General features: G+C 45.1%; 5 protein-coding genes across 5 annotated transcripts; 2 read left to right on the forward strand and 3 right to left on the reverse strand.

Moving 5' to 3' along the window:
• Positions 1 to 198: 198 nt before the first annotated feature.
• On the reverse strand, positions 199 to 3,566 carry C8R40DRAFT_1160716 (uncharacterized protein; the record flags this gene model as incomplete). The annotated part of the gene is made up of 5 exons (XM_046230048.1): positions 199 to 518; positions 576 to 1,347; positions 1,402 to 2,376; positions 2,433 to 3,035; positions 3,090 to 3,566. The coding sequence occupies 5 exons, from the start codon at positions 3,564 to 3,566 to the stop codon at positions 199 to 201; spliced, it is 3,147 nt and encodes a 1,048-aa protein (XP_046086548.1).
• Positions 3,567 to 5,114: 1,548 nt separating this feature from the next.
• C8R40DRAFT_1160717 (dynactin subunit P25) lies at positions 5,115 to 5,901 on the reverse strand (the record flags this gene model as incomplete). The annotated part of the gene is made up of 5 exons (XM_046230049.1): positions 5,115 to 5,156; positions 5,205 to 5,266; positions 5,322 to 5,424; positions 5,477 to 5,800; positions 5,857 to 5,901. 5 exons carry the CDS (start codon positions 5,899 to 5,901, stop codon positions 5,115 to 5,117), a joined length of 576 nt encoding a protein of 191 aa, XP_046086549.1.
• A 33-nt stretch (positions 5,902 to 5,934) lies between these two features.
• On the forward strand, positions 5,935 to 7,245 carry C8R40DRAFT_1104240 (uncharacterized protein). The gene is made up of 5 exons (XM_046228052.1): positions 5,935 to 6,383; positions 6,452 to 6,567; positions 6,620 to 6,882; positions 6,939 to 7,131; positions 7,183 to 7,245. The coding sequence occupies exons 1-4, from the start codon at positions 5,966 to 5,968 to the stop codon at positions 6,979 to 6,981; spliced, it is 840 nt and encodes a 279-aa protein (XP_046086550.1). The 5' UTR covers positions 5,935 to 5,965; the 3' UTR covers positions 6,982 to 7,131; positions 7,183 to 7,245.
• Positions 7,246 to 7,905: 660 nt separating this feature from the next.
• Positions 7,906 to 9,443, forward strand: C8R40DRAFT_1251167 (short-chain dehydrogenase/reductase). The gene is made up of 3 exons (XM_046233695.1): positions 7,906 to 8,702; positions 8,760 to 9,185; positions 9,237 to 9,443. The coding sequence occupies exons 1-2, from the start codon at positions 7,985 to 7,987 to the stop codon at positions 8,966 to 8,968; spliced, it is 927 nt and encodes a 308-aa protein (XP_046086551.1). The 5' UTR covers positions 7,906 to 7,984; the 3' UTR covers positions 8,969 to 9,185; positions 9,237 to 9,443.
• C8R40DRAFT_1045002 (FMN-dependent dehydrogenase-domain-containing protein) lies at positions 9,133 to 11,632 on the reverse strand (the record flags this gene model as incomplete). The annotated part of the gene is made up of 17 exons (XM_046224262.1): positions 9,133 to 9,369; positions 9,450 to 9,529; positions 9,595 to 9,826; positions 9,893 to 9,927; positions 9,979 to 10,039; positions 10,103 to 10,201; positions 10,255 to 10,369; positions 10,428 to 10,504; positions 10,557 to 10,643; positions 10,720 to 10,813; positions 10,866 to 10,966; positions 11,031 to 11,160; positions 11,213 to 11,275; positions 11,329 to 11,371; positions 11,419 to 11,427; positions 11,483 to 11,515; positions 11,569 to 11,632. 17 exons carry the CDS (start codon positions 11,630 to 11,632, stop codon positions 9,133 to 9,135), a joined length of 1,560 nt encoding a protein of 519 aa, XP_046086552.1.
• Between the last annotated feature and the right edge of the window lie 2,503 nt (positions 11,633 to 14,135).

Consider the following 14,135-nt stretch of genomic DNA (forward strand, 5'->3'; position numbering starts at 1 on the left):
AGACAGCTGCTCTGAATCGCCGGCAATGATAATGCGGCTTGAAGGTCGCAGGGAGCGAAGAACTAGAGCTGCAGAGCTCAAGGCCAACTGTCCAGCCTCATCGATGACGATGCAGTCCACCAAAATCGAATGTCGTTTTGAGAAATTGTACAACTGCCGTGGATATCATTTGGCAAGTGGCTTTTGACCTGAATTATATTACCTCACCTGATATATTGTCCCTGCGTAAAGCGAAAATGCTGTAGATCCCGAGGGAGCGGCATGATCATTTCCATTCGTGACATGCTCGATGGAAACTTTGTCCAGCCATTCTGTTGGAAGAGAGTCGATAGATTTATAGGATTGAGTCAAATGCTTCAGTTTTTTCAGCACCGCGTCGATAGCTGCGTGTGTTACGGCAGTGACAAAGACTACCTTTGGCGGCAATATATCGAGGTCAGTCTGACTACGCGTATTACTGGCATACAAGCTGAAAAGTCTGAGCAATGACAATGCTATAGTGTGAGTTTTCCCTGTCCCTGAATGAGAAGAATATATGGATTTCTGTTCTACGCGCAAGTTGCAGAAATTCATACCTGGTGGTCCCCAAATAACAGATAATCGATTTGATAAGATATGCCGAGCGGCACGATTCTGCGAGACTTTTAGTACCAAGGGCTTTGCAGCTTCTACATCCAGACCATCCAACATGCGGAATAAGCTCTGCATATCGCCGGCCGCCTTCTCGAGCATCTTCCGCGTATTGGGGCTGACAGTCTCCTGATTGAACGATTTCGGATTCCGTATGATCTGGATGTAGGGAACCGAAGCATTTTCAAGCTCATGCTGAACGTCAAGCTCAAACAGCGCACTAAGGATTTTGCTAATGTTGAAATCAATCAAGCGAGGAGATATACGGTAAGTGCAACCCTCTGAGAATTTGAATGTCGCGGCTCCCCAGGTCTGTATTGTGACTTTTGTTCGTAATCCCTCGACAGAAATATCTCGTATGTCTGCGAGGAGAAGCTCTTTCTGAACAATAGTATTCTGTGACTGCCACCGCGATTTCGTGTAATGATTCAATGGGAAGACCAAGCCAGACACAGCAAGATCGTCAAATAGCGCTTCAACAGGTATATGAGCGTCTGATTCGAAATCGTCACAATCTCGATCTTCAACCAGAAGATAGTCAAAAAAGGTCCTGTCTTTGTCAGACGCAGTCATATCTAGGTTTCCAGACAAGAGAATAAATGAATGTTCCAATCGCTTCGAGCCCTGCTGCGTAGAATGGTATTGAAGAATAGGCGCCTCGGGACAACCATCTATGCGAGATTGCCACAGTTCAGACAAACGCGTAAGTATCTCGAACTAAAGATGATTATAAGTGGGCTGTCAGGAAAACAAACAAGCGAACGTATTTACCTGTTGCATATAGAAGAGTTTTCGTAGATGTTCTTCTCTGCAGATATCCATAAAAGTAGATGTCAGAGGCTTCGCCTCGTTGATGAGCAGGAAATCATTGGCGCTAGAAACGCGCGAGCGTAAATTGTTCAGGACGGCGTAGATAGATTTGTTCCTCTGTTCTAACAAATCCGAAGGCGAATTACCATTCGCGAACATGGTGTATATTTCCTCATCACTCGGACACTGTGTCTCCCGCAACCTTGAAGAAGAAAGGAGAACTGAAGCGCATTCCGCAAGGTTCCAGAATCCAGGAATAGGTAAAGCCAGAGATTTTTCAATTTCCCTTTTCAATACTACGATACGTGGCAGTTGACCGAGCTCGTCTCGTCTCTGCTCCTGTGCGGCTTTCCGATAATCATCGTTCTGGAGTCTTTGTATTTGTTCTTTGACCCGCTGCTTCAATTCCTCAAGAGTTCCCTCTGTTGACTCTGTCGGATTCATCCTTTCCAAAATGACCTGAAAATCATGTTTCCTTCGTCGACCTTTGATAAGGAATTCGAGGAGCACTCCGGAAAGGAGTATAGGTTGAAACGTTGTTTGTAAAAGTGACGCCCCTTGGGAGAGTGCACCAATACAGACGCGGATATCTTGTGTCGGATAAGACGAGTTGAGAGCTGCATCGATGAAGTGGGTTTGCAGGGCAGAGTGTTCTGCGGAGGAAAATACGTAGAATTGCGTGCGAGGAGGCTTTTGTAGGGAACAGTTGAGAGTGAGAATCGAATCGATGATGTATGCGAGGGACGGGATTAGGTCGGTACGATCACCGTGTACAGTACGAGGGATTTTTCCTCTTAGTGGAACAGAAGTGAAAGTGGATATGGAAAACGATACGATACTCGAGGCACCGCTTGGCGCAGAGGGATCTAAAAGTAATGAGAGTACCGCCGCGATATCCTCAGTCTTTGGACAAGTGAAGTTTCTACGCGGGATTATCTGAAAGGAAGATAGTCAATGGAATGGATACATATGTATAGGCCACAAGGATCTACCTGAATCTTGTCAGTTCTCGCAGCTTGAAGTATAGGACTTGCAGCAGTTGCCTTTGACGCCTTCCTGGTTCTAGGAGGCAGAGCAAGGATACGTTTTGCTTTGCGCAGGGTGACTGGATATGAACTACCTATTCTTTGCATTCCTTTACGATCTTCAAGTAGAAGTGCTAGATCTTCAATATCGGTTTCCCCTCGAGGATGAGAAACCCCCGTATCTTGCCATATTTGCAATAGATTACGCAAAAGCTTCGCCTCAGGTATAGAGATGTTACTCATGCTCCCAATCTCTCCCTCTTCAACGGCTTTCTGTTGACAATCTTTGGAAAAAGGACATCCATGACAAAGTGCATTATAATGCCAGAATACATCTTTTCGTGGGATAGATAGGATTGCGGGTAGGCGACGGAACAAGAAGTCGTCTAATGGGAAGGAAAGTAACGAGATCTCGACTGTTTTGAGATCATCGAAAGAGGGAGGATTAGTATCGAAGCCATCTTCGGGAGGTAGCCAGACAGCTGCAGCGTTGGTCGCCCGAAAGAAGGAGTGGGGAAGGAGATAGTTTAGACATAGAGTATAAAAGTATATCTGAACATGATGAGAAGTCTGGGGACTTGTGTCAGTACACGACTCTTCTGTAGATCCAAATCATTTTCATACCTTCACCGCTCTGGATGCTTTAGCGTCAATGACCTTCCACATCACACCGTCCTCTAAACGCGTGATTTCTACAAGGTCTGGTTTTGCGAGTCCAAATTTAACCGGCTCCAAGCCTGCTTTCCGATAGATCTCATCGAAATGCTCCTGTGGAGGTACGAAAGAGATACCGGCGACGAAGAAATGATTTCGTTCGTCAGCAAGAATGTTCTCAACGAAATCTTCGCCTTTCAAAGGGTACGATGGGACCGTCAAGAGAAGATTCTCCTCGTCAAGCCATGATAATAGATGGGCTTCCCAGTCTAGACCTCGCTTGAACTGGGCTCCATCCAGTGTCGTTGACGTTGACTCGTAGACCAGATGATGAAGAGGAATTCGAGGATCTTCAATCCCGTTATAAGTATTGTAGATGAAAAGGTCACAGTTGTAATGGTGATAACCCGCAAGGTTGGTGGCGGAAAGTGATCCTTTTCCGTTCATTTGGAGAGAGTGAGGGCTGTTGGAGATAGTAGAGAAAGTTTATGCTTTATAAACTGCGATGATAACTGAGAACAAGGAGCAAAAAGATAATAACATCTGGTCGTCATTGTTGCGTTGGTATAAATGCTCCGCACTGCGCAGAATGAGTACACCGTGTGAACATGAGCAACGATGAGTCGGCGTGCACCTTTTCACACGGTATGAGTAAAAATCCCGCTACCTTGGACTTTCCTCAATTATCGCCACAGAGGTATTTACCTGCTATTTCTTTCCCACCTCTCCTCCTGGTAAATCTTCACCGCATACGCATCCAAATTCCTCGTGACTTCGTCTAATACACGAAGGCGCGACACCAGCTCTAGTTATATAGGACAATTGCTAATACCCGGATAAATTCCTCTGATCATACTAGGTAGTCGACTAGACACCTACCATCACAACCTGCAATGTAGTTTTGTTTCCTGGAACCTTTTCGATAGCGCTGCGTTATGATGATGGAAGATACGCCCGGTAGTGATTCCACCTTCCCCTTCTACTTGCTTGGAATATTGTCCGACCAAACGCCTCACCAGTGTTAACTCTGCCGCGCCTACAAGGCCAACCATAGCGATCTGAGGTACAGGGCGAACGGTGAGGTTCATCCTATATAGGATTTTGCTTCGGTTTCATCGTGCAAAGTTTTGATGAGTTATGTGTGCAAACAGAAAACCTTCAACCTGGACCAAAGCTCCAAGGAACCTCGGGTATCCATCTGCGCCTCTGTTGGAATCTCTACAGCACCCCCTCGACGTAAGATGATAACCAGCCAAATCTTATTCAACTTGAACCTCCCCACTTCATTCTCCATCTACATTCAATCTTTTTCTTCGAAGTCGCGTATTTCGATTTCTGATCATCCCGTGTATGTAGACCCTCTCCCTTGTATCGTCTCCAACATAGGATCTTTTTGCTTTATCTGGGCTTGATCCATCTTGGACAGATATATTGATATAATTGGTGTGTTCAGAGGTTGTGATGATTATGTATACTACACTGCAACTTCGACATATCTTGGACTGGTTCCGGTTATGTTATGACTAGATAATCCGAAACTTGCATTCTTGTTTTCTCGCAGCTTGTCGAACTTGTTCTCTAGACGCGGGGTACCAGCAGCGAATTCCTTCTTTACATGTAGTATTATATCTTCATCTGGAGCCATGGTGGAACGGATGGAAGAATGGATTCCACGGACAGTTAAGGCTCAGTCGGCAGAGAAACTCCTATTGCTAGAGAGTGGATTGAAGCGAAGAAGCAGCTCCCAAGAGTAGATTTCTGGATTGCTGAGGTGTGACTGGGTTTACTGGAAGAAGATTCATTGGCAATGGTAGCGATACAAGTAAATGCGAATTATATGGTACATAGTACAATCTGTGGATAAACCTCAGTTAGCCAAATTGAAACTGACACAAATGACACTTACGAGTATCCCAGAACTAACAAAGCGAGCAACGATTGAACCGATCAAGGATGAAGCACGCAGAAAACCAAAGGAACATCATCTACGAAGACCTATGAACGATCTCGGTCCAAAGGCTGGAAACGCGCATAATGCTACGAGCTATCAGCGAGAAAATTGATCGCATAAGGATATGTACGCACCTGTTTTGTTTGAACCTCTACAATATCTTGTGTTGATTCCGGTAGATCTTCAGTGAAGTGACCTGAACGCGCCAATGATCAGAAGAGCCCGATGAGTGGAATTGGGTTGGCACTCGCCTGGGGAACCAGAGAACAACGAGAGTGCTGGTATCACAGTATTTGGTGGGATGACAGTATTGTCTGCTATCTTTGCACAGTCTTTGATAATTGTGAATTTTCCCTGGTAAATAGTCTCGGTCAACAAACAAAACACTCATGAAAGCACTACCCACGATAATGCAATTCTTCCCGATTTCTACATAGTTTCCAATCGTCGCTGCCTCAACCACGCTTGCTGCCCCAATATGCACATAATCACCGACTTTCATTGGATAATAGTTAAACGCTCCGCGATAAGTTTTATACGGTGGACGCATGACGCATCCTTCACCTACGACGCAATATCTGCCTAGAGAAATGACCACAGCATGGCCGGGACCTGAGCGACGCAAGTCACCGCGGATGATAGCACCGCTAGAGATAATGGTCTTGCCGCCGAGAATAATGTTTTGGGGTCCAGCGATTGTGGCGCGTCGGGAAACTTTGTTGCCTGTATCCTGCGAAGAGAAATAAAAGGTCGGAGACTGTTCAGAATCTATATGATCAGCCGTACAGTCTCAATGAATTCAGCTCGAGAGTAGTATATTGGTGGTTCCATCGTAACACGTCGTGAGTCGTGACGGTTGATGAGAAAGAAATTTCTGGGCAAAGCTGTTTGGCACATGTTTCGCTCTGCCATTTGCCGACTGCCACTCAGAAGCAAACCTCTCGGTCTTGGTTTAACCGCTCCATTATTATTATCATGGCCAATATATCACAGTAACCACCATTGTTGGCCGGCCAGAAGAACTTTTTCTGTGGTCCATCAGAAACACAATTCATCTACTTCTACAACTCAAACCTCCACTGAATTTGGCAAAGACTCGGAATCCCTTGATCCAATCGACCCAAATTTAGTTTACAACGCTCCGCTCACGTCCACCTTCCGACGCTTGAAAATATTCTCTCTCGCTTCATTCTCACTATCATGCTCCCTAGCACCGCTCATCTTCATTATTGAATCCCAGCTACCGTTCTTCGCAAGAACTTGTCTGGCTGGACTGGCTGTAGGAACAAGTGGTGTTAGCACTGGGCTCATTGGTTCGCATCTCTACTCGGTCCAAGCTCTGTATTCTACTGACTCGGAACGTTGGGTGACTGTACATCAGCTTGGGTTGGCAGACCATACGTTACAACCCTTCGTCGAATAGATTCTAACGATGGCGGTGCAATGGGTCTCGAGTTCACCACTGCAAATTGGAGGCTTCAAACTAGGATAACGCGGGTTAGTCTCCATGATACAGGCGTTGTTTTGTGATCTACATGAATCTTTACAGGTCTACGACACATCTTTCTTGACAAACACTGATCGTCCATTCGCAAAATGGCAACTGGATGACGAATTGGTGCTCCCCTCATCTACGACGCCGAGTTCAACCCCTTATGCTAGGCCGAACTCTGAAGAGACTGTTGCCGAAACATTCGACAGGTATGGAAACGTACTCGGGAGCTGGGTTGTCACTTGGGGGTCCCAGAAATCCGAGTCAGGCAAAGAGGAGAACATTGTTGGGAAGTGCCGTGCGGTTGGACATGTCATAAAGTAAGTCGAGCTTAAGTCGTTTTCACTATCTGACTCAATTCTCATTTGTGAATTAGACACTTTCAAGTTCACGAGGAGCTATTCGAGGTACAATCCTAATCCCAATCTATGGATACATGTTTTTCATATATATATCGAATATAAGTCTGATATACTGCTACCCATCTCTTCTTTTTTGGGTTGAATCAATCACGACAAGGTTGTAAGAAGATACCCCTCGATGGCATGCTACCTCGGTCAATCTTTCGAGTTGGTCCTTTTACTTGACTCTCTGAGTCTCTTTAAACGATCTATTTTCAGTGGTACATAATACGATGGGCTTGCCACCTGAAGACGGACTTTTTTTTTCATCCCACTAGTCCATCAAGTCAAATAAATACTTCATCGATAAAAAAGAAAATTCTCATCAAGACTGCAAAAGACGTAGCTACGCCTCCCCGCAGGCCCTTCGCGCTTGGCCCCAACACAGACCCGGATCGTACACCTCCGTTTTGCTTCCAGACTGTCTCATCGTGGTCATATGTCTTTGACTGAAGTTCGTGGTCAAACAGTACCACTTTTATAATCAGCATGTAAACAGTCTCTGCACTTCTTATCCCTGACTATATTCCAATCTCCTCCGTATCTTTCATCGAAGGAAATCCAATAAAGCAGAAGAAATAGTCGCATTCACCCATCAAGATCTTAGCAGGAAGTTAGTTGAAAGAGTTTTGGTCGTTGAATCGGCCGCTAATATTGGCTAGTACGACTTGACGTTAGCAGTAAACAATCTTGAGCTTGACTCTCCACCAGCATGTTAGTAAGTTCTAAATTTCCCGACACAAAAAGATACCTTCCTTCCCTCGGTTAAATCCACTAAGCCATAGTCAGGATGGAATGATTGATAAACTGTTATTCGCCGGCTTCGTCGTCGATTAGTAACGCCTACAGCGATAGTAATCCGTAAGTAGTCATCAATTTTTGAACGGCTTCCGCAATGCGTATACAGGCGTATACGCACTTCTGGACCTGGAATGATAATTAGTCAGAACGACGACAACGCCATTATTATAAATGCAGCGGTATAAACTGTGTTTTCCGGATTAAAATTCTAACCACAATCATGTCCCTCGGTAGTCTCACCAGCACCTACCATCGCGATACATACCCTGCTATTTCCCCGTCCAATGACTATCTCAGTCAGGCCGGCAAGACAGTGCTCATCACAGGAGGCGGGGGCGGAATAGGTTTCGAAACCGCGCGGTCTTTCGCTAAAGCCAAGGCTTCCAGAATCATTATTATGGGTCGCAGGAGCTCCGTCTTGGACGTTGCAGCAGCCAAGCTCCGAGAAGAGTTCAATAACTCAACGACTGAATTTATCGCTCACCAGGGAGACATCAGTGATGACTCGTCCGTGACATCCCTATGGGATTCTCTGCATTCCCGAAATATTTTTGTCCACGTATTGGTCCTCAATGCGGCCGAGTTCTACCCATCGGGACCCGATACGTTCAAAATGGACAAGCGAGAGCTCATGAAAGCCTTCGATGTCAACGTGGGGGGAAATTTCTCCATGTCGGTGAAGTTCGTAAGCCAGCCGCTACGTCCGGTAGGCCAACAACTCAATCTGGTCAATGTCTCGACGGCGGCCATTCAGACCTACCGAGTGCCGAACCAGAATCCATACTCGACCTCCAAAGCGGCGTTCACTGCGCTTGTTGGAAGAATCGCTGACGAACACCCCGTTGAGGACGTGCAGATAATTTCCTTTCATCCAGGGGTGCTATACTCGGAAAGCGCCTCTGCATCCTTTGACAAAAATGCTATCAATTGGGATGAAAGTGAGTATCACCTCCCTGCAGTACTGATTCTAAATTTGAAGCTTACATTCGCTATAGTGGCTTTACCAGCAGACTATGCCGTCTGGGCAGCATCCCCAGAGGCGTCCTGGCTTCATGGTCGTTTTGTTTGGGCACATTGGGATGTGGATGAATTGAAAGCGGACAAGAACATCTTGAAACGATTAGAAGAGGAAAAGGGCTTTTTGAAAGTTGCAATCCAAGGATTGCCCGAAGTCTCCTTGGATGGATACTTTATAAAGAATTAGGCTTATCTGGTCGGTAGACTGTGTAACAACAATCATGGGTTTCATGTACGATATCACTGAAAAATGAACTAGTCTGTGTTCGTCCTCTAATTATCGCTAATCAACAATATTCATATCTGGATACAGACGTCACCTCTAGAAGCCAGAGAATCGATCGTTCCCCTTCATATTTTGGCCTTTAGCGGCAGCTTCAATACCGCATGCTGCATGACTTCGTCTACGTTCCGGATATTAGCGTCAAATAAACAGGATAGCTTCAACTCCGTACAGTTTGTGTTAAACAGCGAATCACTCGGCACAGCGACAACATGCGAGCTCAGATTCGACGCGTCAACCATTTCGCGTACAACGTCTTTGATAGTTGGAGCTCCCAGTAATCGCATGTTCATCTCGAATTCATCCTAACAAAAGGTATAGGAGAAAGAGGTTGGGTCAGGGAATTAAACAGTGGTAGCATCCCTGAATGAAGGAGCACACGCACATGAAGAATCTGCAGAGCTCTGTCAACTCCATCGGGACCATACGCGGAATAGGCATATAGGAACGGGCGTCCGATACCCACTGGTGAAAAGACACAGACAAGCGTGATTTTCTTTTTCGTAGGACCCGGATTCATTTATACTCACCAGCGGAGGCACCTAACGCGATAGCCTTCAAAACATCTGTTGCTCTCCTCACTCCACCATCTACAAACAGCTGGAATTTTTCATTCGGGAAAGTCAGACCCCGTTTTTCCTTCAGATGCTTGACGCATTCGGCAAGAATCTCAATGCCGGAGCGAGCGAAATCCAGTTGACGACCACCATGATTTGAGAGGACCACGCCTGCTAACCCCTGGTCGTAAGCTTCTAAGGCATCCTATAAATCATCAATCACGAGACATTTTAACACAAGGTTTAGTAACAATTATTATGATAGACATACTTCCCAGCATTGTACGCCCTTGAGGATAAGAGGCACTGCAAAATGTATTGAGTGATGGGAAAGCAGGATCAAAAGGCTCAACGAACTTTTCGTTATACTCTTGAACCAATCGAGATCACTCCATTTCAATCCCGGATCGATGAAAGACTATGTAAGAACAATCCAGCCTGAGAATAGCAGAGATAGCGTAAGCCATTGGGATCTCCTCACACTGATAGCTCTTGCAGCTCCCTGAGAGCGATCTACATTGTCCTTTCCGGTTTTCGAGACCTCAGCAGGATCCTCGGCTTCAAATTTTTGTCGCATATCCTGAAAGTCGAAAGGCTTTGTTATTTACGTCGGTGGTTAGTGGATAGGCTCACCTTCTCTCGTCGACCTAACTGTGGCGCATCCACAGTTATAAAAAGGGCTTTGATGCCTCTCGTCTCCGCATGCTGAACAATTCGTTTGGTGATAGCCCGGTCCTTGTTTACGTACCTGCAATCGACCATTTGTTCAACGGAGCGTATTACCACAAAAGAAAGGATGAACGCACAGCTGGAAGAATTGGACTTGTTCGGGTTGAGCACCGTCGACCAATTCATCAAAAGAGCAAGAAGCCAAGGTAGGAATCTATCTTCCATATGTATGAGCCCTTAGGAAGTGCGATGAAAAGGTCTTTCACCATTTGGATAATACCGTGTTGAGCGGCCGCTCTGGTGAGGATCAGTTCACCGTCTGGGTGACCGAGTTTCCCTAGCGCAGTAGCAGTCTAGAGTCGAAAGAGGGTCGCGGAAAAACCGTGATATTAGTCCGAGAATGCGGGGATTAGGATATGCATTTCGTACAATATAGATTGGCATCGAAGTTTTATGGCCTAAAATTGTTGAAGAAAAGTCGACATTGGTAACATCGCGCATTATTCGAGGTCGGAACCATATTCTGAAGAAAGAAATTTAGCAGGAGCATGCAATATCGAAACGAAAGTGTCCACCTGTGATAAGCAGCATGATTCTCTCTGATGGTAATTTCATCGTCAGCAGCAGATGAATAATAGGCCCAAGCTTTGACGGGCATAACTTCTTTTGCGATAGACTGATAAGAGTATAGCTCATGATGTGAACAAATCTCCCAAAGAGGAGAAGGGAGTAAACCTCACCTCAAAGTCATGCAGATTGAGTATTTCGCTCAACGAGGGACGTCGTTCTATTCTTTCAAAGCGCTCTTTCTCCTCATCCGTTATCTGAATCTCGACCTTCTCTACGGTGTCCGGCTGTACGGGTCCAAGACTATATGACGCGAACTTGAGCTCGAGTCTCCGACACATTATGCAGAACGTACTGCTTCTCCGGAGGTAGATTCGAAGTAATGGCGTCTGGTGGATGTATGGGATCATATTCCTGCCTGCATATGTTTGTGTAAAACCAAATCAAAACACAGGGAGAACTAAAACTCACGTTGCGTCCTTGCCCGCGTATTTCAGTATAATTCGACTTCCACCTAATGCCGTTAGAACCGTTGACAAACCAGACATAGAACATTTCTACCAGGATGATCTTCAAAGTACAGTGAGTATTGAAATCGCTTTCTGAGACGCGAATGCTGATTTACCATTCAGGAATTCAGTGACATCGTACACTTTGCCTGAATTGTTGGTCAGAGATTGGACGACAATCGTATACTGGAGCTTGTTTTACCGTGTACAATAATCCAGCAGCTTTCGCGGCCATTGTGCTGTGCTACTTCCTTGCCAGAAAGCATTATAGATTATGGTCGAGGACAAAAGGAGAATCGAGGTTATGGTGTGGGTAAACATGACGAGCGGAGCGGGACGCTAGTCCGCTTTTCCGCCCCGCCCTTGTGATCAATCCTTTGGATGTTTGTTTGTAATTGTACATCCCTTTTTGTCAACTTCTTGACATCCTTCTGCCATGTCAGTCGCGCAACTCGCTGGTTTTTTTTCGGTCGTTAGAGGAAATATTCACAAGGCTTCCTCTTCTGTCATTACTCCTTCAGATGAACAGGTTCTCGTCGCGCTCGCAACAAACCGCGCCCAGCAGCCTAAACTAGGTCGAGCTAAAATCCTCGTCCAAATTCAGAGTCAAAATGGCTGGATGCTTCCGAAACACGTTTGAAGCTCATGCAGTCACAGACAACTGACCAGAACTGACCCGTCGAATGTCAGAGGTCACAAAACGTCGCAAACGACCTCCAGCGAAAAGGAGGATACTTTGGCCTCGATCCAGTATCTTGATGATGCCGCAGCGGTACCAGGACGAGGGCATCCGGTGCTTCAAGTTTTATGGGCATGGAGAGTACCAGTATGGTGTCCCCCCGAACTTTGATATAGGGATGATCCCTTTTCCACCTCCCCACCTCACAAAAGCACATGAGGAAAGCGCGCTTCAAGGTATATTCAGAACGAAGATGCTAAGAAAACAATCCCGTCGATGAGAATGGAGAGCCAATTTGGAGAGAGGATATGTACATTCATTGGCCAATTTATATTGATTGTTATTAAGTGCGACAAAGAGAGAGGTTTGAAAGAATTCAGGCGCGTGCAGTTAATGTATGTTATCTCTACATTTTGTCTCTTTCGATCTCAAACTCCACCAGAAAAAAGCATGATTGTTGAAAATACGAAGACCTAGTTATACACCTTGCCTACCGGATTTTTGCATCTATGAGTAGTCGGATGAAATTGAAAAAGTTACCGTTGACTAGTCAATGTCACTTCATTGGCCTCAGCCTTCGCATCATGAAGGATCATTGGTAGGTATCTAATAGCAGGTTGAGAATAGGAAGAAGATGAAGATATGATAAGAAATATCGTTATGTGCACCTTCAAACTACGGAGGAGACTGTTCACATCACATTGAATAAATCATGGCTGCGCTCGGAGTTTATATAGCTTTCAGTGACCTGAATCTACACCAAATGCAAGTAATCATGGGACTATGTAGAACAGACAATGAATATGGTTTGGACTGCGTGGATGGTGAACAGGTAGTGACAATCCAGGAAGCAAGTTAAATCTGATGTCTTATCGAGCTTTACATATGGTGAGCAGGTGAGCAGTTCAAATTCATGAGCTGATCACACGGGACGCAAAAGCCATGGCAGTTCAAATGAACTGCCATTAAGGCATCCACTGTGGCATCTAGTTGTGACCAGTGACTGTCACGGACTGGCAGGGATCAGCGTCAGCATGTGGTGTTTCACCGTATTTTTATTTTTGTTGACTCTTTCTCAATATTGCATGTAAGTACACATTCCCTATGTGATTTAGTAAAGTAATATTCTTACAAATCATAAATATTATCTCTTCATTTCAAAGAACTTCAACTTTTCATCTCCAAGACCTGTATTGTTGGCTAGTGCAGCTTGAAGCACCTAATATTTTTACTCTCCTTACTTTGGCTGCTAGAGAGCATTGTTGGGCCCCAGTCAATGATATTGTACAAAGAAGACTGTTGATAACAAGTAATAGATAGTATATAAATGACTTGTTATAAGAAGTGCTCTTAATAATTATGCAGTTGTAATAACAACAGTTCATGCTTCATTTGGATCAGTAATAAGGACTGTTAATTATAATGAGATAAGGAATTGAATTGTCGCGACAAGGCAGGAAGCGGGAGGCGGGAGGTCCAGATATGCCTAGGAGCGACAGTGGCAGAGCGAAGAGGCACAGAAACAAGCACAAAGCACAGATGAAAGAAATAATGATCTCGAACAACAGTGGGATAGCGTCAAAGGCCAATCACACCAGCAATCAAAAGGGAATCTAGTTGCCCAATGACCAAGTTAGATAGGTAGTATCTAAAAGGATACAAGTACTTGCCTAGTTGCCCAATGACCAAGAGGTCGAGATGGGGAACTAGGGCCTGTCTACTGTCCTTTATATACTACTCTTGTCTACTGAGTAAGCGATTGTAAATAACGATGCGATATAGAACAAGAGTGAGGAATCAATATATACGAGTAATAATGAGTCGATAATGAACCATAATGAACTAATCGATGAATAAGGATGAGTTGTATGGAAGCGTACGGAAACAAATGGAACTAATGGGATGATCGTGTGATGAAGTACAATAAACATGTGAAAACAGATTGATGGGAACACACCGCGCTGATGGCGCATCAAAGGGCGCATCATGAGACTTCATGACATTACCCCCTTCCTTAGAGTCGATGTCCCAGCGACTAGTTGTTTACCTCGGTGAAGTTGACCATTGGCTGCCATGGTAGTGAGTGAAAG

The sequence above is a fragment of the Lentinula edodes genome (assembly GCF_021015755.1).
Source record: "Lentinula edodes strain Le(Bin) 0899 ss11 chromosome Unknown C8R40scaffold_17, whole genome shotgun sequence".
In the NCBI taxonomy this organism is placed as follows: domain Eukaryota; kingdom Fungi; phylum Basidiomycota; class Agaricomycetes; order Agaricales; family Omphalotaceae; genus Lentinula; species Lentinula edodes.

Bases quoted from the DNA above. Each gene is read 5' to 3' on its own strand.
- C8R40DRAFT_1104240 (XM_046228052.1), top strand. From the start codon at position 5,966: ATGTTTCGCTCTGCCATTTGCCGACTGCCACTCAGAAGCAAACCTCTC. The intron at 6,384-6,451 runs GTTCGCATCTCT...ACTGTACATCAG, and splicing joins TGTTAGCACTGGGCTCATTG to CTTGGGTTGGCAGACCATAC. The intron at 6,568-6,619 runs GTTAGTCTCCAT...GAATCTTTACAG, and splicing joins TTCAAACTAGGATAACGCGG to GTCTACGACACATCTTTCTT.
- C8R40DRAFT_1251167 (XM_046233695.1), top strand. From the start codon at position 7,985: ATGTCCCTCGGTAGTCTCACCAGCACCTACCATCGCGATACATACCCT. The intron at 8,703-8,759 runs GTGAGTATCACC...CATTCGCTATAG, and splicing joins TGCTATCAATTGGGATGAAA to TGGCTTTACCAGCAGACTAT.